We start from the raw sequence: 27,528 nt of genomic DNA, 5'->3' as shown, positions 1-27,528 counted from the left end.
GTCCTTGAGGTTAGGGTAATTCCCACCCCTCAGTGGCAGGGATCAAACCCAGGGCTTTCCACATGCAAGACAAGTGCATTGAGCTACATCCATTATTACTGGTCTAAGAAATTGTTTTTGTGTTTTTTTTGTTTTGGGGACACACCTATAGTGGTCAAGCTCTACTCCTAACTCTGCTTAGGGAACCATTCAGTTTCTGGAATTGAATCCAGGGCTCCTACAAGCAAAACATATGCTCTAGCTCTTTGAGCTATCTTCCCACCTCTCTCCCCCATTTTCCAAGAAACATTTTTTTTGTTCTTGTTTTGTGAATTTTGAGGGGGCTTACTTATGAGATAGAGTTGCCTATTTTCTTTTTTTTTTTAATTTATTATTATTATTTTTATATTAGTGAAACACCATGAGGTACAGTTGTAGATTTACAAATTTTTGTGCTTGGATTTCGGTCATACTATGATCAAATACCCATCCCTCCACCAGTGCCCATTTTCCACCACCAGGATAATATCCCTCCCCCATCCCCCCCATCCTCCCATCCCCCCCTGCCACTGTGGCAGGGCATTCCCTTTTGTTCTCTCTCTCCTTTTGGGTGTTGTGATCAGCAAAAGAGGCATTGAGTGGCAAACATGTTCAGTCCAGTCTACTTTCAACCTGCATCTCCCCTCCTGGGAGGATCCTCCAAACACCCTCCATTTGGTGATCCCTTCTCCATCTGAACTGTCCTTTCCCCTAGAATACCCGGCTGGCCTCTAAGCTATGGAGTAATCCTCCTGGTGTTGATCTCAGCTATTTCCAAGAAACTTTTAATACACAAAATTTCTGGGAATTCTCTGACCTCCAACATTTAGCTTTAGAATCAAGTATCTCTTATGTGAGAACTTTCCGGTTGAGAATTTTTTTTTTTTTTTGATTGGGTTTTAGAGTTAGTACTCAATAGCGCCATCTGCTGTTAACGTCACAAAATTCAGTAACTGGAAAAAATAGGCCTCTATCTTCATATTGCAGTCAGTGTAAGAAATCTAGTCCCAACTTTCTAAGTTTACAGAGGAAGAATAAGAGAATCAAAAAAGTAACTTGTCAAGTCACACCTTTCTTGCTAAAACAAACTCTATGACTGAAAACCAAAATTTCTGTGTTTTCAAAGCAAGAAAACATAGAAAAACAATTTACCCGTGATCAAATCTTGCAGGGACTATTTCCACTTCAGGTTCAGTGGTATCCTTGGGTAAGTAAATTGTTTGGTCCTTCAGTTGTCATGCCTGAAAATTTGTGAAGTCTGTAGATTTTAGGGTTCAGGTGAGAAGCAGAAGCAATAGACAATGAAAGTAAAGCACTGTATTTGATATATGGTGATCAATAATTGTGATACTGTTTTTATGCACAAGTGGTAGAGTTTCTTTTTTAAAATTTATTGAATCACCATGAGAGCAGTTACAAAGCTTTCGGGTTTAAGACTTGGTCATACAATAATGAAACATCCATCCCTTCACCAGTGCCCATTTTCCACCACCAACAACCCGAGTATACCCCCATCCCACACCCTCCCCCTACCTATGTGGCAGATGGTGTCCACATTACTCTCTCTCTACTTTGATTACGTTCTATATTTCGACACCAGCCCCACCATTGTTACTTGAGAATAACACTTAGATCTGCCGAAAAGGCAACATTAGACACTCTGTTTTCTATTGCTGATTATGAATAGCATACGATTTCGGAATTCTGGAAATTTTAATAATTAAATCTGGAGACCATTCTCCACACGCATGAAGGTACCAGCAGAGGAACAAAGGCATGCGGGTCCTGGGGCTGAAATCTCCAAGCCTGCTCGGATTGGAGCCGAGTATCCTCCACCCAGATCCTCCATCCTCCAGTAGGCAGGGGTCACACCCACCAACTGACCCCCAGCACCATGTAATCCCATCAACGGCCAAGACCCAGAGACTACAAAACCCAGCTCCTGGAAGCACGCGGCCACATTCGCGGCCGTGCGACATCTTATTATCTCATTCTTACTTTTGGACAACCTGGCAGGCTACCGAATGTAACCTGCCCACATGGCAGAGTCTGGCAAACTCTCCGTGACGTACCCAATATGCCAAATACCAGTAACAATGGTGGGTCTCATTCTCCTAGCCCTGAAAGAGCCTTGAATATGGCACTTCTTAAAATCTCAGGGCTAGGACGAAGGAGACATTACTGGTGCCTGCTCGAGGCAATCGACGAACAACAGGATGATCGTGATTGTGAAATCTGGAGGAATTTCTGCCAAAAGCCACTGGATTCCGAGATTTGTTTCGGAGTCTCTGGGATCATGGCCGTTCAGCAACTCCATCAGGAGCCAGAGAGCAGTGGAGTTTTTTTGAATCCAACCTTTCTGACTGCAGTATTTCAAACTTGACGATATCAGCCATCAGAAGAAGTGGATAATATCATACACACACACACAAAAAAAAACCTTAAAAAAATGTAACTCAGGGATGGAGCGATAGTACAGCGGGTAGGGTGTTTGCCTTGCATGCGGACAACCCGGGTTCGATTCCCAGCATCCCATATGGTCCCCTCAGCAGCACCAGGAGTGATTCTGGAGTGCTGAGCCAGGAGCATCGCCGGGTATGACCCAAAAAGAAAAAAAAAGTAACTCAGAAAAAAGTTTATCAGTATTAATATAGAATATTATAGCACTGCACTGTTCAGCACTGTACTCCCATTGTTCGTCGATTTCCTCGAGTGGGCCCAGTAACATCTCCATTGTGAGACTTATTGTTACTGTGTTTGGCATATCGAATATGTCACGGGGAGCTTGCCAGGCTTTGCTGTGCGGGTGAGATATTCTTGGTATCTTGCCAGGCTCCCCAGGAGGGGTGGAGGAATCGAACCTCCGGGCCAGCCGCATGCAAGGCAAACGCCCTACCGCTATAGCTCATTAATATATAATAAATGTTATGGATTCGTTGCTTTAGGGGGGAAAAGGAAACAGGGTCTCACATTCTGTGTTGGAAAAGACGTCATTAGTTGTTTGCATTGTTATTATGGTCACCAAGCATTCCTTCTTTTAGTGATAGACCCTAACCTCTAGTCCTTGAGGGTGGTCACATGACCTCTTGTCCTTGGAGATCTGGCAATCGTAGTACCTTGTTTTCCGGGACATAATGTATGTTCAGAGGACATATGATGCAAAAAGAACCAGAGTTCAGAAGAGTCAGATAAATGAGAGCAGTGTGAAACCTCTGATCTCCAAGTAAATATATTCTCAAGTTACTTTACCCTGGGCCAAAGTGATAGCACAGTGGGTAGGGCGTTTGCCTTGCATGCGGCCAACCGGGGTTCGATTCCTACACCCCTCTCGGAGAGCCCGGCAAGCTACCGAGAGTATTCCACTCGCATGGCAAAACCTGGCAAGCTACCCGTGGAGTATTTGATATGCCAAAAACTGTAACAACAAGTCTCACGAAGGAGATGTTACTGGTGCCCGCTCGAGCAAATTGATGAACAACAGGAGGACAGTGCTACAGTGCTACTTTACCCTAATATATGGTGGAGACTCTGTATAATCGATTTCCCTGTATTTATTCACTTCCTCTCAATCTCCTCCTTGTTAACCTATCTAGTCTGTCTCCTTGAAGAATCGTGACTACAAGACTCATTTGGACCAGTGATATGTGAAAAAGATTGCTGAATATTGCTAGAATTTGATCTTAAACCATTAGCTATTCCTGTAGCCTTCCCCATCCCCCCCCCACCATATTCTTTCCTGAATTTCTGAAAGCTAGAAAGCAAATAAGGCAGCTAAAATCTGCAGGATAGTGTCTTGGAAGAATAAGGCCACAGATGTCCAGGCTAGACTAAGAAAGAAATAAAATTTCAATCAGAAACACTTTGTAGAAATAGTGTCAAACTGTTCGAAATGATCACTCTGAGCAAGAACTGAATGCTGAAAGTAGGTAAAGGGATTCATACAACCTTTCAGTATCTGTACTGTAAACCATAATTCCCAAAAGAAAAAAGAGAGAAAGAAAAAGAGTGAGGGAGAGGGAAAGAGTGAGAGAGAGAGGGAGAGAGGAAGGGAGAGAGAGAGACAGGCAGAAAGAGACAGAGAAGCAGAGAGAGACAGAGAGAGGAAATGTTCCTGCTGTAAAGGCAGATTAGGGGTGGGGAGGGGGTAGGTGGAAAGAGGAACCTGGGGACACTGGTAGTGGGAAATGTACCCTGGTGAAGGGACAGGTGTTGGAACATTGTATGATAGAGACCCAATCATGAACAACTTTGTAACTATGTATCTCAAGGTGGTTTAATTAAAAAATATGAAATAAAAATAGTGTAAAACTATAAAGTCAATATATAAATCAAGAATCCAAGGGCTGAGAAATAGTATAATAAGTAAGATGCTTGCCTTGCATGCAGACTACCAAGGTTCAATCCCTGGCACTCCATAGGGTCCCTCAAGCCTGCCCAGAGTGAGCCTTGACCACAGAGCCAGGAGTAATACCTCAGCACAGGCCTGGCCACCAAACCACTACATTAATAAATAAAACTAAAACAAGAATCCACTTAGTCTCAGCAGTGAAAGGAATGTAGGACTAATTCGAATCACAACATGTTGAACATTGAACACATGCTAAATGTGAAAAGACACAAAAGGTGACATATTGTGTTATTTCATATTTCATTGATATGGAACATCCTGAATAGGCAGACATAAAATGGATCATTGAGTGCCAGGGGCTGAAAGGCAACAGAGGTGGAGAGTGACTGTGAACAGGTACAGGCTTTTTGATTATGTAGGTATTCATGAATGAATAGTAATGGATCTTTTCAGATATACTATAAGCCAATGAACTGTGCCTTATTTTAAAATTATAATTCTTTTTTAAATTTTTATTTTTTAATGAATCACCAAGAGGTACAGTTACAGACTTACTAACTTTCGCGCTTACATTTCAGTCATACAATGATCGAGTACCCATCCCTCCACCAGTGCCCATTCTCCACCACCAATGTTCCCATTATTGCTCCCATTCCCCCATTCCCCAACCCCTCCCCCCAGCAGGTGCATTCCCTTTTACTCTCTCTACCCTTTCTCTCCTTTAGGGTGTTGTGGTCTGCAATGAAAGGATTGACTATCACTGACTATCACTGAACTGTATCCTTTAAAGGGGCATATTTTATGGTATGTGTATTAAATTTCAAAAAAACATTTAGGCTAAATTCTTGGAAGTTCTTCTGGAGTTTAATACAGGTAGCTTTAATTTCACAATGAGAAAAAAAAATCACCCTTTAAACAACTATTTGGATTTCAGTACTAGATACAGGATAACAAGTATTCTCCCATTTAGGTGCCTCATTACAAAAATAAAGTTCCCTGTAATTTGAGTCACACAGCATGAGATTCTCAGTTTATTCAAAGGAGAATATGTGTACTACTGAGGATACAAGAATTCCCCAACGTGCTCAGGCACAGATACTGGAGGCAAAAGAACCAGACTCCCAGCATGCTGGTATTCTCTTTTCTAAACTGATTTGTTGTTATGCTAATAATATTATGTCCCATTGTCCTCCCCTCCTTCCCTTTTCTTTGTTTACAAGAGGGCACACTTCTCACCTGTCATAAAAGCTCCCACGGTTGGATGTCTAGCAGTCACAGTATGTCCCATGTCCTTCTGAAAATCAAGGCATCGGAAAGCATGATGGAAATACCATTTTTCACTTATCTTATCTTTGGGCATTTAATTCAGAAGGAATCCAAACTACCGAAGAACATTCCTTACAATAATTTACTGTAAGGACAACCGATACCAGAAAAAAAAAATGGAGGGGGCAATCAATAAAAATGAATGAGGGGGTCGGATAATACAAGAGTTAAAGCGCTTGCCCAGGTAACTGCCAACCTGGGCTTGATCCCAGCAATCCTTGGTCCCCTGCGCACCGCCCGGAGCAAGTCCACGGCTGGGAGTGGGTGTGCGCCCCCCGCCCAGCCTTGGAAGCACCTGCGCTCCACTAAGGAAGGGAACGCCCTAGCAGAGCGTGAAAAACGAAGACCGGTTAGGACGTTTGCAAGCAAACCGTCTCCCCCAAATCAACAAAAAAGTAGCGCTGGAGTTTCTTCTCTACTCAAATTAACTGCAGCTCCCACGAGAGCATCGCGCACACGTTTCTGTTCCAAGGACTAGTGCACGTTGGGGACAGTCCATTTCTAATCGGCTGTGTTTAAATAATACATGCACCTCTTTTTCTTTTTGGGCCACAACCGGCGATGCTCAGGATTTTCTTCGGGGTCCGGAGATGAGGTGTGCTGGGGATCGAACCCGGGTCGGCTGTGTGCATGGAAAGTGTTCGGCCCGTTGTGCTGTCTCTCCGGCTCCCATGCCCAGTTCTAACTAACAGTGGACAGGCAGCACACTCTCCCCGGAGCAGGTGTGCCCTGTCGCTCTTGGGGAGCGATAGAAGGGTAAGGGGGTACAGGGAAGAAGCAGCGCGATGGTTCTCATCATTTGCCCATTATTTCCAGGTAGAGATCGCGGGGGAGGCGGGGGACAGCAAAGAGACTGGGCGGGAGCGAAGCCCAGCGGGTCACTTTAGTACCGTGACCGCACTGATCTGCAGCGTAAGCTAGTTCGTAGAACTCGGGCCGGCCGCAGGCCTGAAGTCGCAGGAGTCCCAGCGTTCCGGCAGGCCCCGCCCACCTTCCCATAGCCCCGCCCTCCGCCCCGCCCAGCACAGGTGGGGGGGAACTTCCGTCTCACCACTTCCGGCGCCGGTCAGCCAACCGGCTTCCGTCGCTCTTTACTTCCCTCTTCTCGCCTCTCTTTCCCCGCCCCTAGTACCGCTGGTAACAGAGTCACGTGAGGGGCGAGCGCGGAGGCTGCCGGGATTGGTACTGCCGGTGGGTCAGGGTTCGGCCTCAACATGGCGGCTCCGGTGAGGCAGTGACCAAGGTTTTGCCATCGGGAGGCTTACCTGGCGATCGTCGGCGTCCCCGCCTGTCAGGACAGAATGCGAAGACGCCGGGGGCAGCGCTGAGGAGCGACGGTGACGCGTCGGGGCCGGAGGCGTGTGCTGCTCCGGGGACCGAGGCGTCGGGGGCGTCGGCTCCGTCTACTGGTCTCCAGGCTCGGGTGCGGGGCCCCGCCCGGCCGGGCCAGGCCGGCGGGCGGCGGCGGTAGCTGCTGCAGCAGCCGGAGGCTCGGCCTCTGGAGAGGGGGCCGCGGGCGGGCGCCGCGATGGCCCAGTGTGTCCAGTCAGTGCAGGAGCTGATCCCGGACTCCTTCGTCCCCTGTGTCGCCGCGCTGTGCAGCGAGGAAGCCGAGCGGCTCACGCGACTCAATCACCTCAGTTTCGCCGAGTTGCTTAAGCCCTTCTCTCGCCTCACTTCCGAGGGTACGTGGTCCCGCGGAGCCGGGCCGGGAGAGGGGAGTGGGGGGTGGGGGCGCGCGGGGCAGGGCGGTGTTTACACACTCCCGGGGCGGCGGGGCGGCCGAGCCTGCACCCGGGGACCCGACGGGCGCGTCTCCCCGCGGGCTCTCTCGGCACCCGCCCTCGCCTCGCCTCTCCTCGGCCGCGCGGCCTGGCGGGTCCTGAGCGCGAAGAGTAGGACTCGGTGGCTCCTGGAGCGGCCGGCGGGAGGAAATTGGGAAGTTTCCCGACGGGGCAGCGGAGGAAGATGCCGCCTTTTTCCTTCGTGCGTGGAAGCCTCGGGAGTGTGTGACCTGCCCGGCCGCTTCCAAGCTGTCTGCGTTTATTGCATCCTTGGTGCCGGGAAGCGCATTTCGTTCTCTCTGAGCGTCTTGTTTCAGTTCATTTCACTTTTTTTCTTTCCCACTTCCGAGGATTTTGAGCAGTTTCTTAAGGCACACAGCTTTTTGCTAAACTTCTCAAGAAGCAGCCCGCAGAAGTTCAGAACTCGCAACAAACCATTTGCCTTCCGGGCGGAGAGGAAGTCAGGTCAAATTGTGGTCGAGCCGGATAATAGACTTTATTTAGATTTATAGGGATGCAAGAGGCCTTACGTGTGTTTCAGAGAAAAAGGGTTTACTCTTTGTGTTCAGCACTTTTACCTTGATTTTTCTGGGTTCGAACGCCGCCGAGTGAACCGCTGGACGTTTATTGGGTTGCGATGACTTCACAAGCAAAGCGTTGTGCCATGCATGTATAGGTTGTGCCACAGGTGTGTTTTCTTTGCGAGAAGACATTTGTCACTTCTGTGTTGAGAGAAAGAGTAGTCAAAAGATGAAGGGAGAAAATAAAAAAAAGTTTGGGAACTCTTGGTTGCGTTTTCCTCCCCAGGTTCCTTAGCCTCCCGTGGCCGTTTACCGCTCTGCTTTACTTTCTGACGTTTTTTGCACTTGCGTTAGACCCTGTCCCTTGCCTATGTAGGCGTTGGGTTAAAAACACGGCTGGCTGGACTGCTTCCACAGTTTGCAGCTGTCGTGCTTGCCTGGGGATGCCCATCCTGCTCGCTCCTCCCACACCTGGCCTCATGTTCATTGAAGTTTGCCCCAAAATTTTTCGGTTGCGGTGCGGCTGTAACACTTGGGTACCAGGGATCACAGGCAGAGCTACTAGGCAAAATCCAGAGTGGTCTGGATAAGCCCTCGTTGCGTGTGGGACACTCACTGAGGGTTTAAACTTGTGATCCTGTCATTCCCTGCAAGGCAAGCACTTGGCTGGCTCCAGTGGTCTTCCTCTGGGACATCTTAAATTCTCTGGGGTATGGGGACTTCCAGGCGATACCCCGGGGTCTGGGGCCTTTCAGGTTCAGTGTGCCAACCAGGTTCGGCCGAAGGACAGACAGGTGCTGCTTGGACCCTATGCTGCCCGGGATCCCCGGAACCACTCCAGACATGCTCAGGAATGGTGACCACACCTCGTGGTGTTTCGGGGATTTCTAGCGGTGTAACGTGGTGTTCATGGGGACATGTGATAGTGTCTGGGATCGAACTAAGGAAGGGTGGGGTTGCATACATAGCTTGGACACATAAACTCCTACAATATTCCTTACTATTTTTTTTAAAGGGTGATCAACTTCAACGTGTGTGCTTTCCCCCCCTGTTTAACCTGTGTTTTCTGTTGCTTCTTCGTTTTATTTTTATCTATTATTTATTTATTTATTATTTTGGCGTCACACCCAGCGGTGTTTACGGGTTACTCCTGGCTACTGCACTCAGGAATTACTCCTTGTGGTGCTGGGTGACTGTATGGGGTGCCTGCCTTGGAACCCAGGTTGTTTGCCTGCAAGGCGAACACCCTACCTGCTGTACTATCCCTCAGGCCCTTACTTTTAAATTTTAGTTCTCATTGAATACTATGAAGTAGCTACTGTAATTGCCATTTTATTTATTTAGGGCCACATCCCGTGGTTCTCTGGGACCACCTCTGTAGTGCCGGCAAAAGAACTTGGGGTGCCTGTATACAAAGCATCTATTCCAACCCTTTGAGCTGTCTCCCCATCCTGTGTTGCTGCCATTTTAAGTTTGAGGACTGATGAATAGATGGTAACTTTTTTTTTTGTCATATATGGGGCAGATTTGAAAACAGGCATTTTTAATCAAGATGTGTTTTTAATCAAGTCATTTCCTATTTAGAATTACTTGATTCAATTACAGAGCTCTGCTGTCAAAAGAAATAACTGAGTCACAGATATAAAATTTAAAATTAGTAACGTTAAAAGTGTAATTATTGTATAATCGAAACCCAAGCACAAAAATTTGTAAGTCTACAACTGTACCTCACGGTGTTTCACTAATAAAAATTAATTTAAAAAAGTGTAATTAGTTTAAATAATATATATTTTTTGTTTTTGTTGCTTTTTTTGAGCTGCACCCAGTGTGCTCGGGACTTTACTACTGTCTCTGCACTCAGGGATCACTCTTGGCCAGGGTGGGAGTGGGATAGGAATTATTTTAATAGGGTGCTGGGGATCAAACCCAGGACTGTGTGCAGGGCAAACACCATACCTGCGTATATCTTGCCAGCCCCCTCAGTAATATCTCTTATTTAACTTAGTATTTCTAAAATGTTTCATAGTGATATATTTTACTTCTTGTGTTCACTTTTAGTAATGACTAATTCCTAGGTACTTGATTTTCTGAGGCACAATTGTGAATGGAATAAAAAATTTCTTTCTCTAATATATTTGCACATAGAAAAGCCATGGGTTTCTGTGCATTGATTTTGTAGCCTGCCATTTTACTGTACAAGTCTCTTGTTTCTAGGAGCTTTCTTGTAGAGTCAGTAGGGTATTTTTTTTCAAGAGATTGAAATCATGTAATCTGCAAATAGTGAGAATTTGACTTATTCTTTTCCTACCCGAATACTCTTAGAATCTCCCTTCTTGGCCTGATTGCTATGGAAGGACTTCCAATATTATATGGAATACTGAGAGTGGGAACCTTGTCTTGTGCCTGATTTTAGAGGGAAAGCTTTCTTTTTTTTTTTCCCCCCACCGTTACGGCGTTTACTGTGGGCTTGTAAATGGCTTTAACTGTCTTTTTTTTTTTCAAGTTGAAAGCAATCGTTTATTAACTGACCAGTTTATAAAACTATGGTAGATACCTTAGTTCATCCGTCTACTCAGCCGGTTGATCTGGTCTTCTCTGTTGCCAGCATCTCCACCTTCTACAAAATGGGTGGTCTTTTTCTTCATCCCACCCCGGGGAGAAGATAATTTGAAGAGCCAAGTGCTTTCCAGCAGTATAGATCTCATGAATCAGGTTCTCCATGCAGACAATGCCGTATTTACCTAGATAGAGTTCGCTCGATTAGTGCATTATCCGTTAGGGCAATTCGTTTCTTGTGGATTTTGCCATAACCACACTTGTAGATCAATTCATTTACTGACTTCAGGTTTGGGTACCCCCAGGCAATATAGGGTTTCACGATCCTCAGCATGTTAATCGAAGCCTTGTTGAGTTTAACAAAGGTACCATTGAAGATCTGGCGAAAGTGGAGAAGTTGTAGCACCTTTCAGGCCTTGGGGCTCACACCATTGATACCTCTGATTCTGATGACAAAAGCCAATTTAGGTTCCACAGGGACGTAAAAGTTGCCAACTTTTCTCGCCATCCTCCATGCGAATCTCCGTCCTGTACATCTGCCTATACTCCTTGTCATAATGCTTAGCTTTCTCGTAGATTAGCTTCCTCCTTGCCTTTCGAAGCATCTTTTGAGCAAACTTCTTTCGCAGGCGCTTGATCTTCAGCTCTGCAAAATTCTTTCGCTTTTTCTTCAGGGTTTCTGGCACATCAGGAAGCTTCTTTTTCATCTCTCCGGTGGCCACTGCTGCCGGCTTAGCAGGGACCTTCTTTTTCTTCTCTCCTGCACCCTCCATGGTTCCAGTCCTAAAAGAGTAGCTTTAACTGTCTTGATGAAATTTCCTTTAATCCTCATTTTATTGAGTTTTTGTTATGATTGGATGTTGGATCTTGTCAAATGCTTTGTGTCTATTGATGTATGATTTTTTTTGGGGGGGGGGATTGGTTTGGACCACACCCAGAGATGCTCAGTCTGGATTCTGCACCCGGAAATCACTCTTGCAGTACTCGGGGATCATATGGGATGCCGGGGTGAGAACCTGGGTTGGCCACATGCAAGGGAAGCACCTTACCCATGTACTGTCTCTCTGTCGCCTGATTATTATTTTTCCAGCCTTTGACTTCAAGTCTTTTTTCACCCTGACTGTTCAGATGTTCCTGTTGTAGGCAACAGAATGTTGGCTTCATTTTCTGATTTATTCTGCCACTGTGTCTCTCTTGATTGGTGAGTTTAGTTCCTTGATACTGAGTGAGATTATTGAGATAAGGGAATTTATTGTCATCATTTTGTAGAAGTTATGTGCAGTTGTGAATTTTTTTAATCCCTTTTAAAGATGCACCTTAATTCTGCTTGCTAAACTGGTTTTAAGGCCCCAAAGTTCCCAAGCTTTTGATTATTCATGAACTTTTATATCATTCCATAAAATCTGAATAATATAGCTGGGTAAAGTACCCTTGGTGAGCCATTCATTTCATTGAACTTTACTGTATCACTCCACGCTCCCCCAATTCTCTCCCCCTCCCCCCCATTCTCTTCTGCTTGAGGAATCTCATTTGATAGATATGCTGTGAATTTTGTTTGTAGTTTTCCCTTTGTAAGTTACTTTTTTGGTCTTGCTGCTTGGAATATTCCATCTTTGTTGTTTGTCATTCTGATTACAGTGTGTCTTGTATTTTCTTGTTTGGATGCTTTCTTGGCTGGGAACTCTCCGGCCCCTTGTATTTGGGTGCAATTTGAACTCCTCTTGAATTCATCCTATAGTTGGTGTGTTGTTCTTTTTAGACTTTATCCCCATTTTTTGTTGGTTTCTAGGATTTATCAGTATCCAATCATGGGGACTCACTAATTTTTCATCTGTTGTTATTCTGCTGTTGAGTTCTTCCATTGTGGGACTTTTTTTTTTTTTTTTTGCTTTTTGGCTTTTTGGGTCACAACACCCCGTGATGCTCAGGGGTTACTCCTGGCTCTGCACTCAGGAATCACTCCTGGAAGTGCTCGGGCGACCATATGGGATACTGAGAATCGAACCCAGGTCAGCCATGTGCAAAGCAAACGCTGTACCCTCTGTACTGTTGTTCCAGTCCCTCTATTGTGTTTTTGTTTCATCTGCCATGCTTCAGTTTTGTCACTTCTGATTGTAGTTTCTCATTTTTGCGTTCATAATTTTCTTTTACCTATACAATTATTTATTTCAGCATATTGAACATTGCTTCCTGGTGTCCATGCAGTCTGTTAGGAGGTCACAGAGCTGGTTGGTGTCTGGTAGAGCTGAGCTAATTCTTGGGCTTGGTGGGTTCTTTTTTTTTTTTTTAATTTTTATTAGCCAGACACCATGAGGTACAGTTGTAGACTTACAGATTTTTGTGCTTGGGTTTCAATTATACAATGATTAAATACCCATCCCTCCACCAGTGCCCATTTCCCACGTCCACGGATCCCAGTATCCCTCCCACCCCCCATTCCCCCTACCCCACCCTGCCTCTGTGGCAGGGCATTCCCTTTTGTTCCCTCTCTCCTTTTGGGTGTTGTGGTTTGCAAAAGAGGCAATGGGTGGCAATCATGTTTGGTCTATAGTCTACTTGCAGCATGCTTCTCCCATCCTCGGAGGATCCTCCCAACACCTTTATTTGGTGTTTCCTTCTCTATCTGAGCTCCCTTTTCCCCTAGCATGTGTGGCTGACCTCCAAGCCATGGAGCAAAATTCCTGGTACTAATCTCAGCCACTCTTGGGTGTTAAGTCTCCTATTTTGTTACTTTATGTTCCCCAGGGGCTTGGTGGATTCTTACAGTTTCCCCATGGTGCTGCTTGTTCTCTGGGCTGAGTGTCACAGCTCACTTGTATGAGAGTGAATACTCTAGTGATTTAGTCCCTAGAGACAGTGAGGGGCACCCCATGATTATGGACTTCTACAGGTATTGGTGCCTTCAGTGTAAACTGGAAGGACCGGAAGACTTGTATTTCTCGTTATTTCAGCAGTTAAGAGTGAACTTAGGTCTCTGGTCCTCTTCGGGTGTCTGTTAATTGGCTGGGCTGGAGAAGCCTCTGGAAGCAGTGGTCAGGTTGACCAGCAACTGCGGTTCATCTTGCCAATTAAAAATTTTGCAATTTAATACACTTATCTTCTTATGTTACTTGATAATTATGAATCAACTTTAAGGAAGATATCTGAATGTCCCACTAAAGAGTATTTTGCTTTTCCTTTTTGTGTTTCATAATAAGATAAACTGTTAAGTTTAATTAGGGAGAGAGACTTGTGTGTTTAAATTAGAAAGTATGAACAATTACAGAAGAATGCAGAGATTACAAGAAACAACCAATTGCCCACTACACAGAACCAATACATTAATTTTGTTTTATTTACTTAATCTTTTTATTTCCTTTAAGAAGGAATCAGACATGCACTTTGAATTCTGAACAATTCAAATTTTCTGTCCTTTGGTGGAGTTGGGGGTTGAACTTAGGCCTTAAACATACAGGCATACAATACACTTTAAAATTGAATTACATCCCCAGCCTAAAATTTTGAAGTCATCCTTCTATTTCTCTTTAGTTTAATTTCCTTGCTTCATCATAGCCGGCCATTATAATGAAAGTTACATCTTATTTTCTGTACAAATATTTATAAGTGAATATATTCATACCTTATGTATTATTAAAATAATTTCTTCCTTAAAAAATTTGGGAATGGAGATCGAACACCGGAATTTAGGAACACTTTATTGGATGTAAATTTATACAAATTTAAATTTGGTCAGGCAGGTCTGACCAAAAACAAAAAAATCTGTTCAGCATAACCCAGTTAAATCAATGGGAAACTCAGGTTTAAAATGAAGTTATGAAGTTAACAAAATTTGGGTTCTTAATATAATGGGTGGACTACTTCTGATACTTATGTAGAAATAATCATCTTGCCTAAGTCTGTGGAAAAGTATGCTGTCATTATATGCTGTACGTATGTAGGTTGTCACGCCCTGGGTTCCTGAGAACCTGGTCCTTGGCCTTGAAACATGGAACTACAGATTATAAAATCCCCAAAAGGTTCAGGCTAGAGGCAGGAGACTTTGTTCTGAGGGAGAGTATCTGGGCAGTGAATTTTTTTTGACTTTTTGAACCACACCTATCAGTGCTGAGGGCTTACTCCTGGCTCTGTGCTCAGGAGTCACTCCTGGGGGACTCCAGGGACTAGAGGAGTCGTGGGAATCAAACCTGGGTTTGCTGCAAGCAAGGCAAGCTCCCATTCACTATACCATTGTTCTGTTCTCAACAATGATTTTTAATTTTTTTTGCAGAGCAGTTTTAGGTTCACAGAAATATTGAGCAGAAGGCACAGACATTTCTCAGATATCTACAGTTCTCACATGCACTCTGTCTCCCCCACTATCAACATTCTGTAATAGAGTGACTACTTGTCTTTTAGTAGTTGAATAGGCACTGTGAATGCAGGCTGTCTGTAGGGGAAGCAAAGGAAGTTTGCATGCAATATTTTATTCCACTTTCTTCTCCCGTACTATTTTCAATATTGATACCGCAGCTCTCAGCTCTGCCCATGACCTGCCTTAGAGTTAGGTAAGAATTAGAGATTTGGTATCAACGATTTGATCCCTTGCAGTTGCAAAAATAGGAGACAAGGGTCTACATTAGGAGAGTTGTCAGCAGCGTTTTAGGAAAAGTTTAGACTGACTGCCTCTATGGCTTACGTGGGAATGTTCTAAGTCATTTGTAAGTTGAAAGACTGACGGAATTTTCTGATTTCTGGTTTGAGCATCTTCTTTTGGGTAAACGTTTAACTCAGTTTAAAAAAGTTATTGTCATAGTTGGGTTGTTACACACTGTGTAGAATTAACTTCAAGATTTTTTTCTTTTCTTTTTTAAAGTTCATATGAGAGATCCTAATAATCAGCTTCACATAATTAAAAATTTGAAGATAGCTGTAAGCAACATTATCACCCAACCACCTCAGCCTGGAGCCATTCGGAAGCTCTTGAATGATGTTGTTTCTGGCAGTCAGCCTGCAGAAGGATTAGTAGCTAATGTGATTACAGCAGGAGATTATGACCTCAACATCAGTGGTATGTAATGAGATTCATTATTATTTTTAAAATCAAATTCTTAGAAAAATTACTTTTGTTACTTGGAAATTGTTCAGTATGGTACATGGTGACTGTTAGAGCCTGACAATATAACGTGGATAAAATATTTTTTTAAGGAGTCAAGTAGGTAGCCATTTGAGCTGTGAGTCATTTGATTTCATTTTATTTTTTAAATAAGGAAATTATTATAAGCTCCACAAGAGCAGAAACTTTGGTATTTTATTCCCAATACTTAAAGCATATGTGTAATTCTTGAATAAAAGAAATAGTGGTAGATAAAACAGCATATACTTTTATAACAAAATAAAAGTAGTGTTTATTGTATTTTTATTTTGCTTACTGTTAAAAAAAGGAAGTGTTTATACTGTATGAATATTTAATATTTTTAGTGTTCAATCTGAATTAGATGACAAATGTTTTCTAAACAAGATAGGTAAAATTGTGTTTAGTATATAAAGTGAGTTTGCAGTATTTGGTGTGATTCTTTTCCAGTATAAAAAGAATGGAGGAATGTGAGATAGATTTTTTTTTTTAGAGGGTGAAGTTAAAAAAAATCTATTAGAGTATTTCAGCACTCTAATAATCTTTTTAGATAACTATAGTGTATATTCTGATATTTTAACACTAATTAGATATTAAAAATCTCTTAAAATATGCAAGACATTATATATTTAAGACTGGTTTGTTGTAGTTTTTGTATACTTTGTTTAGTTAGAAATATTTGTAAAATTTTCAAAAATACAGTATTTCCTTGTCATGAATCGAATTCTATTTAACTTGGTAATTTTAAGTTAAGATATTACGACTAGTTTTACAAAAGAATCATAATTTTAGGGTATATATTTTGAGTTGCCTCTGACATTGCATTTTTCAACCATGGGGCAAAATACGAATATTTCTAGAAGAGATGGAATTCATGTTGAAGTATGGAGGGGAATGTTAGTGTGTCCAAATTTGTATATTAGAAGAGCATTTGGATAAATCACTCATTCAAACTTGATTTCATTTATTCTTAAAAAATAAGAATTTGGCTATAGTATTCTCCTTTTGGACCTTTCCTAGACCTTTAACCCTGTGATTATGTATTATAGGATTTTAAATTCATGTACCAGGTTTTACTGACTTACTTCTTTGTGCTTAGCATTGAGACATAGAGATGTTATAATTTGGTGGGGAGACAAACATAAATCCGTAATCGTAATACAATCTCATTTTCAGTGCCTTATAGTGCATTGTTCCTGAGATATGGCATAAGCAAATGTATTAAAGTTGCATAAGGAGAGGTAATGATCATATTTCACGGTCACGGTCCTCCCGTTGTTCATCGATTTGCTCGAGCGGGCCCAGTAACGTCTCCATCATGAGACTTGTTGTTACTGTGTTTGGCATATCGAGTACGTCACGGGTAGCTTGCCAGGCTCTGCCGTACGGGTGAGATACTCTCAGTAGCTTGCCGGGCTCTCGGAGAGGGGCGAACGAATCGAACTCGGGTCGACCAACATGGCCGCTTGTAAGGCGAACGCCCTACTGCTGTGCTATCACTCCAGCCCATGATCATATTTAAAGACACGTATTGTTTCTTTTCTTTTTTTTTTATGTAGGAGTACTGCTATTTATTCAGCTACTGATTAGGATATTGTTTTTTTTTATTACTTTTTTTGTTTGTTTTTTTGGTGGTGCCAGGAATAAAACCCAGCCCTCACACATAGAGTTAAGTGCACTACCACTAACCTTTATCCCCAGCCCCTGTTTTTATACTTGAGTGCTCTCTTAACCTCTGAAGTCTTAGTTAAAAAATTTTTAACAAGCCTGGTAGAGCACTTGCCTTGCATGCAACTGACCCAGGTTTGATCCCAGGCACCACATATGCTTCCTCGAACCATGACAGTAGTGATTCTTGAGCACCTCTGGGTGTGGTCTGAAGACCAAAAAAAAAAAGGCTTATTTTTTAACTAAATAACTCATACACATAGACACTATATTTAAAAGACATAAAAAGAATAATAATGAGCTGTTTTCTGTATCCCCTGCTTTAATGTAATTATTTTATAATTTCTTCTGGTATTTATTTTATTTCTAAATAATATTTTGTATGGCTATGATTTGTCAGTTTTAATTTATATCATGATTGATGAACATTGAGTTATCCCCCGCCTTTATTTTTTAATTTTTTTGAATTTCGGGCCACACTGGCGATGCACAGGGGTAACCCCTGGCTCTGCACTCAGGAATTCTTTCTGGTGATGCTCAGGGGACCATATAGGGTGCTGGAGATGGAACCTGGCTGGCTGTGTGCAAGGCAAGCACCCTACCCACTGTACTATTTCTCCAGCCCCTAGTTATTCCCCTTCTTTGTGGCCATTTCATCAATGTTGGTTTAAAATTTTTTGGTTACTATTCACTTTAAAAAAAATATTGTTTGCTTCTTCACTACAAAGCCAAATATTGAACTTATACCCATTTTTATAGTGTATTTTGTTTTTTTCAAGACTTTTGGCTACTTTTTAAAAAACAAATTGATCTGATTTCTTTGTGTCTGTTGTTATTCTCGGACTTCTCAGTAAGATTTTCTGCTTAGCAGATTAATTTATTGGATCATATGTATATCATTTCCTCCCTCCATCCCTCAGTTCCTTCCTTCGTCTCTCCTTCTTATGTTTTTAATAGATAATGATATCTTCACCTTAATATTTGACTCAGGTTGATCAAGAATTCTTAGATGGCTGTGGCTCTCCAAAGGACCACGTTAAACTCACACACTGACACATCGTAGTTAATTGACAAATCATTGTGGCATTATTCAAAAATAATTTTGAGGGGGGCTGGAGAGATAGTACAGTGGGTAAGGCACATGCCTTGCATATGTCCAACCTGGGTTCTATCCCCGGCATCCTTTAGAGTCTCCCAAGCAGTGATCCCTGAGAGCAGAGCCACAAGTAACCACTGAGCATTGCCTGGTGTGGTCCCAGAACACAACCACAAAGCAAAACGATCCCTTAAAACTTATCATACTGAATTATAAGTTCAGTGGGATAAGTTCTGTTCCATCTGGGACTGGTTACTCTTTAAGTCCCCTTTCTCCACTATTGTCATGGGGATTTCCTTTCTTCCTCTTCCTTGCAGCCTTCATTTGTATCTTTTGTGGTATATTTCTTTGGTTTGGTGAAAGATTATCTCCATTAGATTCCTGAGGTAGATTTTTGCAGGGTAAAAATTGGTAAGCCTGAAAAAATATTTTTAATACTTGAAAATTTGATTATATATTATTGTTATTTTTAGAATTTAATATTTATATTTAAGTTAAACTGTTATCAGTTCTACTGCCAGTGTGTTTTGTTACATATTAATCTAAAATAATTTCCCTTAGAATTTGATTACTTTATTCCAGGTTTAATATTGCTTTAAAGAAGATGTATGCTATCAATGCCATTTGTCCTCTTCCACCTTTCTTTCCAACTTTTACAAGCTTTTAGGTCTTTATTCCTATTATTTTAAAATTTCGAATATTGTGATAAAACACTTTCAAAGATCTGGTTATACATGTGCTTCAGGCCCGAGGGATTCTCTTATAGTATTTCTTTGTTAATTTCTTCCTAGTGGTATACTGTTTTGTCTGGGACTCTTTCAACTGTATGTCTTAGAAATAAGAAATATTCTTATTTCTGTGTCTTTATTGCTACATATTTATTTTTGGGAAATTTGTTTGACTTTATCTTTGAAGCTTTTTTTCTTTCATTTTTGGGTGGGGGAGGGCACACCAGGCAATGCTTAAGGGTTGCCCTTGGGCAGGGCTCAGGGGTTCATAGGGGATACCAGCAACTGAAACTGTGTCTACCGTGTCCAAAGCAAATAACCTACCTTCCCACTGTACTATTGCTCCAGCACCCTATGTTTTGAAACTTTCTGTTAAATTTTTAATGCTCACTTTTCTTCTTTTTCTTTAATTAAAACAATTTTTTTTTGAATTTTCTTTTTCTTCTCTCTCATGCAGTTAACTTTGGGGTTGGTTTCTTTCAGTTTTTAAGTTTTCTTTTCCCCTTTACTTTGTCTCTGATTTGCCTTACTTTTCAGTTTGTTTTTTTCATATTGGAAACTTGCCTCAGCTGTCAGGAACCCTTGGCATTATTTTCAGTGTTCAGTTGACGTGTTTAAATACTCACTGAGTATAAGAGCTGTTATGATAGTGAACTCCTTCATTGGGAACTGAAGCTGTGAATAGGTTTCACAGTTGCCCAGTCTTTATTGTTACTTATTTGATGTGATTTAAAGTCTTCAGAAAATGATTCTCAAATCTAATTTAAAATGGTTGATGGGTAGGTAATAGAAACAGTATTATAAGTTGGTTATGAGAAATTAATTTGCCTCATTTTTATAGTACAGCAGGTAGGGCATTTGCCTTGCACACGGCCGACCCGGGTTTGATTCCTCCATCCCTCTCGGAGAGCTTGGCAAGCTACTGAGAGTATCCCACCCGCACGGCAGAGTCTGGCAAGCTCCCTATGGCGTATTCGATATGCCAAAAACAGTAACAACAAGTCTCACAATGGAGACGTTACTGGTGCCTGCTTGAGAAAATCAATGAACAAGAGGATGGTGGACAGTGCTACCATTATCTTTACACAGGATACTTACCTTTAAAAGCAGGTGGAGGCACTAATGTAGCTCAGTTCTTTAGGCAGTCTTTACTTATTTTTATTTCTTTTTAAAAATCATTTTTATTTCTTTTAAGGCAGGTTTTAGAATCCCACATAATTAGGATACAGTATATACAAGAAGAAAATAGTTTTCTTTTTAATTGATGGTGATAGGGCCTCCCATGCAGTGCTTGGAGATAGCTTGACTGGCTGGGGTGCTGGGATCCTACTCTAGGCCTCAGCTTTTGTCAGGCATGCTATTTAACCCTTTCTACTCTCTTCCTGTCTCCCAGAAGGAAAAAGCTTCTTTATCTTTGCCTGTTACTTTAAGGCATCTTCCTCTTTCAGCTATATTATGTTGGTCTTGACTGGGAATATGGTATGATGGATTACTGAATTTGGTTTAATAAAATTGCACTATAATGGAATGATAATATTTAGAGAGTTTGGATAGTGATTTTATAGAAGATTTAAATTCTCTATATTAAAAAATACACTTCACATTTTTACTATTAATGTGAATCAGCATACTTTTCACTCATTCTATTTAAGAAATAACATGTTGGATATTTCTCTTACAAACCTAGCTTAACAGTGCCATATTTTCTTTGTCAGATCGGTCAATTAAGGCTAGTGTTCCTTGGTACAGTAATTGGAAAGAAACATTGATGGAATTGAAAGAAGCCTCATTATTTACAGGTATTTCCTGTAGTAGTCTCAGTTTTTCAAAATTTCCCACTCTACTTCTTCCCTATTATCTTTCTTTCCACTCAGTTAATATGTTTTTTAATATTTGTCTCAGTTAGCATGTCTAAGTTTTCTAAAACATAGGTGTTCTAGTGATGGTTGTTCAACTTTTGTCTATACTATCAAGTATTATCTGTTGTGTTTACTCTTGGTTTATAACCATCTGCTAGATTCAGCCACTGTCTTTGAATTTGGGTTGCATCTTGTCTTGATAATAACTTACATTTTTCTTAATGTGAAGTATACTTTTTCTAACTTTATATCATTTGCTATTGTTCTGTAAAACCGTGGTACTTTAGGAAATTTGTTTTGGAGAAATGGTCAGATATTCTTTAATATTTTCCCTAAATTGGGGACCAGAGCAGTAGTACAGCAGTTACAATACTTGCCTTGCTCAGGTACTCAGGTGCTCAGGTGGCTAACTCAGGTTTGACCCTTGGCATCCCAGATGGTCTCCTGAGCATTGCCACGTGCGACCCAGAAATAAAAGAAAAAAGAACAATAAAAAGAACAAAAAAATGGAAATTAAAAATGGCAATTTAGAAAGTGGATCGTGCAAGATAGAATCAGTGATCTTGTTTTACTAATATTTTCAAGTATTTCTCTTATTTTCAACATTATGGTTGTTATGATTTTCATGGAACTGTAAGAAATTGAAAGAAATTTTCTAGAAGGATGATGCAGTAGTGAAATAAGTCATCGATTATATCATCCTTTAGTTTTAAGTTTTGTCTTGCCCAAAGTATTGCATCTTCTTTTCAAGAATATATAAAAGGTGGATATAATATCTTTGTAGTCATTGTCTTTGTCTTGTTTTTTTTTTTCTTATTGAGTACAGTTAAGAATTTTTTATATTTACTGTTGACAAAAGAAAATTGACAGTGGACACAATTATGAGATCCAAAGATGAATGCAGAAAGGTAGCAGCAGTCTAGATGAATACAGTCAGGTAGAAATTTGTAAGACATAATTTTCAATGTTCAATGTTTTCAATAGTTTCAGTGGGTATAATAATGTTTCTGGGGTCAGAGAAATAGTATAACAGGTAAAGGCGCTTGCCTTGCATGCAGCTCACCTGGGTTTGATCCCTGGCATCCCTGTGGTTCCCTGAGCCCGCCAGGAATGATTCCTATCCCGAGCACTGATGGATGTGATACTGCCCCTCAAATAAAAAGAATGTCTGGGACCATTGACACAATTCAGTGGGTAAGGCATTTCCTTTGCACACAGCCCACTTAGGTTCAATCCCTGGCATGCCATACCATCTCTTGAGCACTTCCAGGAGTGTTCCCTGAACATATAGCTAGGAGTAAATCCTGAACACAGCAGCTGTCACCCCAAATCCAAAAGCAAAAAAGAGAAATAGATGGAATTTGGTATAGTAATACATTTTATTTAACTCGATATATACAAAATATCAGTTAAATATCTCTTCTGCATGTAATGCAAGATTTATTTTTTGGTATACTGCCTTTGGGCTGAAGCAACAGCACAGAAGGTAGGGCATTTACCTTCCATGTGGCTGACCCAGGCAAACCGGGTTCGATTTCTCCACCCCTTTCAGAGAGCCTGGCAAGCTACCAAGAGTATCTCGCCCTCACGGTAAAGCCTGGCAAGCTCCCTGTGACGTATTTAATATGCCAACCACATTAACAACAAGTCTCACAATGGAGACGTTACTGGGCCCACTTGAGCAAATCGATGAACAACAGGAGGACAGTGCTACAGTGCCTTTGGAATCTTTTACGTATTTTGATATCTCTGGCTCATCTCAGTTCCGGTAGGCCACATTTCTAGTGCTCACAACTGGCTAGTGGCTACCTGCTGTAGTGCATAGTCCCTCCATGTACCTTGTTGATAATGGAGAAATTAATCATATACAGAAATCTCAATTTTAACTCTTCAGAATACAAGTCCAGTTTTCTTAAACTCAAAGATTAATGTGTAAGTAGTATATTATTGAGGACAAAACTTTAATATAGTACTTTTTTTTCTGAGAACAAAAAAAAAAGACAGTATTTTCATCCATATAGACAATAATTTAACAGGACTTTACACAATTTTAAAACAAAACCTAAATCATCCCATTTTGGTAAGGGTTATGTGTGACATTTCATTCTTTTCTGTTTTTACTTAATAGATTGTGAGTAAACAGATGTTGAAAGAAACTGATGCATGAAGGTTACTGGAAGGAATTAGATGATGTAGAAATGCAAAAGTCTTTGGATTGAATTATAGATGGAGCAAATAATACAACCTTTTTTTATTTTCAGCAAAATTATGAGATGCCAGAGTTTTTTAAAGCGTGTGTAAAAGCACGAATCAGAAGTAATGATAAACTAGAACTTCCTGGAACTGTATATGAACCTGTGATTAATATTTATGTGATGAATGTTTCATGTTGACTCAACAATTGATGAACAGTTATTAGCATTCTAAGCAGTGCTTCATTGAGTCATACCTATCTTTAAAATTAGGAAAATGGGGGGCTGGAGCAATAGCACAGCGGGTAGGGCGTTTGCCTTACACGCTACTGACCCAGGTTCGATTCCCAGCATCCCATATGGTCCCCAGAGCACCGCCAGGAGTAATTCCTGAGAGCAGAGCCAGGAGTAACCCCTGAGCATTGCCAGGTGTGACCCAAAAACCAAAAAAAAAAAAAAAAAAAAAAAATTTAGGAAAATGTGGAATACAATATTTGAGTTAGCTGTGTTTAACAGTTGTTATACTGTTAGGACCAGAAAAGATACTACAGCTTGTAAGGCACTTGATTTGCATGTGCCTGGTGTGGGTTTGATTCCCAGTACCACATATGGCCTGTTGAGTTCTCCTTACCGGAGTAAGCCCAGAGCATTGCTGGGTGTGCCCTCGTTCCCCTCACCTCAGAATTTTTTTTAAATGTTAATTCTATGCATAACTTATAAAATGAATCAAAATATAATTCATTATATTATATATTATACTATAAAAGTTAAAATTATATTTTAATTTATTTTACAATAAAGTACCAAAGGTCAGTTATATCTAGATGATAAGTGACAAAACTGAATTTTGAGGCTGGAGCAAATAACACAGCAGGTAGGGTGTTTGCCTTGCATATGGCCGACCCGGGTTCAATTCTCAGCATCCTATATGGTCCCCTGAGCACCTCCAGGAATGATTCCTGAGTCAGAGCCAGGAGTGACCCCCGAGCATTGCCAGGTATGACCCAAAAAGAAAAAAAAAATAAATGCTGAATTGTACCTGCTGCTGGATGTGGCAGAAAACCACTTATTTCAATATTTACAGGCAAGGAAAGACTATTTTCCTTTCTAGAGCACTGGGAAGATAGGAGTGTTGCTTCTCTTTATTTAGGGAATATTTTATAGTTTGAAGGAGGGACTTGAAATTTTTGTTTTGTTTCTTGAAACATAGGATATGGTTTCAAGACAAGCAGGATGGGGACCATAGGAATAGCAAGAGGTGTGGTATTAGGTAGGACAAAAGCTTTGGGTCTGGAAGTAATCTTTCTTAAGAAGATGAGTTTTCTGTGAATTTTCTCCTTAATCGTGTAACAGGGGTGCTATTTTGAAGGTAAATGGTAAGCAGGAAAAATCCAGGTATAAGAGAACTTTTGCTTGTTTCTCTAAAACAGTTATAGCACACTGCTTTTACAAAGCAGCTCCTGCAAGAGTGTGAGAGTGAGGGACTGGACCGATAGTATAGCAGGTAGGCCCTTGTACACGGCCAACCCAGGTTCAAGTTCCAGCATCCCCCAGCACTGCCAGGAGTAACTCCTAGGCATAATCAGGTGTGACCCAAAAAGGAAAAAAAAAAGAAAAAAAGCGTGAGAGTGATTTTGTCTAAAGCAATTTATAAATGTACCCTTACCTCTCTTGGACTAATGCAGGTTAGACTGTCCCTTTAGGACCACAATAGGACCACAATTTTACAATGATTATTTAATTTAGCTTTGATTTGCTGAGGGCTGAAAGAGTATGGATTTTATTTTTAATTTTAATTTTATTATTTTGGCTCTTTTGGTCATACCTGGCGATGCTTACGGGCCACTCCTGCCTCTGCTCTCAGAAATTATTTCTGGTGGGGATTGCTAGGGCCATCTGGGATGCCAGGGATCCAACCCTGATGGGCTACATGCAAGGCGAGTGAGTGTCCTACCCACTGTACTATCACTCCGGCCCCCAAAGAGGTATAGACTTAAGGAAAGTCGTTTGTGTGTATTTGTGTGTTTACGGTTTATTTTATTATTATTTACTTTGTGGTGGTAGAAATTGAACCCAGAGACTCGCACTGACAAGCCAACCCCTAGCCTTAGAGAACAATTTATTTAGCAACAACAACAAAAAAATCTTCCACTGTGGTATCTGAAGTTAAAATTGAACATCAGTATTTCATGACTGCTTTCTCTTTAAATACTGTGATTTTTCTGAAAAGGATTGAAAATAGTCTTTTAAAGATAGTTTCCAAGGGTTATAAAACAAATATTTTCTTTGTTCTTTCAAAGGTTTTTTATGATTTGTAAGATACTCATTTTATGAGTCTTTTAGCATTTGTATTCTGAGATTCTCTAAGTTGGATGATGTTTTCTGATAATCACAGTGTTGTGAAAAAATTGAGAGGACCCTCTCCAGGGATTCTTGGGTCTTGGGAGTCCCTTTCAGTGATACTTGAGTGGCCTGACCAGTGTGAATCTCATGGGTCAGTCCTGGTCACGCAGTACTGCTTTGGTGCTACTCCGGCTTCCCTGACTGTGAGTGGGATTGTCTGGATTATACCCAGCAGTGTGTAGGGATCATTCCGTGCCAGGGATGAAATTTGGTGATCTGTTAACTACAGTGCATTAGCTCCAGTCCTTAAACTGTCTGCCTAGCCTTCTGGTCTCTATATTTTTGGTCTAAGATAAAATTTAGTAAGTTAAATATTCACCATCTAGTTAATATTGTTCCCTTCAAAATACTATTTTCTGAGAATAACTGCTTTGTTATACCTGCAGCTCTTTAAAGTTATATCATTATTAGTATTTAGGTTATTTGGAATTTAATATTTTTTAGTAGTTTTAGTTTTAACAATTTTGCTGAGACTTTCAGCTTTTGTGAATAACGTACAGGTCATTGAGAATATCCTTTTAAGGGTTTTTGTGAATAATGTGCATGTACAGGTCATTAAGAATATGCTGTTAAGACTATCCTGTTAAGAATATCCAGTTTTGGGGGCTGGAGTGATAGCACAGCAGGTAGGGAGTTTGCCTTGCACGCAGCCAACCCAGGTTCGATTCCCAGCATCCCATATGGTCCCCTGAGCAGCGCCAGGAGTAATCCCTGAGCATCACTGGGTGTGACCCAAAAAGCAAAAAAAAAAAAAAAAAAAAAAGGAATATTCAGTTTTGGCATTTTCAGATTTAAGATTACTAAATACCTTGGTTTTAGTGGGACAGACCAGAATTAGTTTAGGTCTTAAGCTGGCAGCCCTTTTTAGATATGTATTGGGAACACTAACCATTGAATCTGAAGTTACTGGAACCAATTAAGAAGGGAACAAAAAAGAGTTCCCTTTCTCTTCTCTTTTTCCCATATATAATTTATTTGCTTTATCCAGTTATTCTCTTTGACGTTATAAGCACATGTGGCCTTTTTTAATTTTTTCTTACATAAAAATGCATACATTTCTGCTGTTGCTTTCCCCCCACTTAATACTTCTTACAAAGGGTATTTTATATTTTACCCCTTCTCTCCTGATGATCAGGTAGGTTTTCTAGTGTTTTTCTGAAAATTGTATTGCAATAGGTATAGCTATTTTGGAAGATTTAAGTTAGTTATTTAGAAAACACTAGCCCCTCGTGAAAATAAAATGTTTTGAATATCTACTATTTATTTGTTTGTTAGATTTAAGGAGCATTGAAGCAACACATAGAAAAAAATAATCATATCATTTCCTCTTACCTTAAGAGATTTCTTCCTGTTAACCGAGATTTTCATTATCCTTTCTTATCATTGTTGATAATTGAAATATACATTAATTTTAAAACATTCTGCCTGGCTTGGGGGAAGATATATACAGTTCATTGGTAAGAAGATGTATTCTTTTGTTGTACAACTAATCTTTTTTTTTTTCCTCATTGGTAAGAAAATGGGTCATGCTATCTAGACTAGTCTGTCATTCACTCTCCAGTTTTTGCCACCTTTAGTACATAGTATTTGGTGAGACTTTTTTGTTTACATTAATGAAAATGGAGACTCAGCGCCGTGGTGCCCCAGAGGGGGGTAGGTGAGAACCCTCCCTGCCCTAAGGGACCCAGCCCCGGCAGCTGACCTCCACTACCCAACTGCCACCACACACCAGGCCACTTTCCACACGCTCGGGCCGAGCCTCACATATGAGTGAACATATTCCTGGACATATCATGAGACTCCCTATCCTTTTTCCATAATTACTACACCATAATATGCCAAAAACAGTAGCAATAACGGGTCTCATTCCCCTAACCTTGAAAGAGCCTTCAATTGTTGGGAAAGATGAGTAAGGAGAG

General features: G+C 41.1%; 1 protein-coding gene and 1 pseudogene across 7 annotated transcripts in view; one reads left to right on the top strand and one right to left on the bottom strand.

Annotated features, from left to right (window-relative positions):
- The first annotated feature begins 6,860 nt into the window (after positions 1-6,860).
- TRAPPC8 (trafficking protein particle complex subunit 8) overlaps positions 6,861-27,528 on the top strand; it is a 92,529-nt gene continuing 71,861 nt past the window's right edge. For 4 of the 7 annotated variants that reach the window (XM_056137891.1, XM_056137894.1, XM_056137892.1 and 1 more), the window contains exons 1-3: positions 6,861-7,377; positions 15,406-15,600; positions 20,871-20,954. In XM_056137891.1, coding sequence (XP_055993866.1) covers positions 7,221-7,377; positions 15,406-15,600; positions 20,871-20,954 — 436 coding nt within the window. In that variant the 5' untranslated portion in view covers positions 6,861-7,220. The remainder of the gene's footprint in view (positions 7,378-15,405; positions 15,601-20,870; positions 20,955-27,528) is intronic. The other 3 variants (XM_056137897.1, XM_056137896.1, XM_056137895.1) reach the window with 1 other exon arrangement.
- Positions 10,501-11,328, bottom strand: LOC130045188 (60S ribosomal protein L7-like; annotated as a pseudogene).

Source organism: Sorex fumeus, unplaced genomic scaffold (assembly GCF_029834395.1).
Source record: "Sorex fumeus unplaced genomic scaffold, SorFum_2.1 ptg000128l, whole genome shotgun sequence".
Lineage (NCBI taxonomy): Eukaryota > Metazoa > Chordata > Mammalia > Eulipotyphla > Soricidae > Sorex > Sorex fumeus.
The sequence above is the reverse complement of the archived record's forward strand: the minus strand, read 5'-3'. Positions and strand labels throughout refer to the sequence as shown.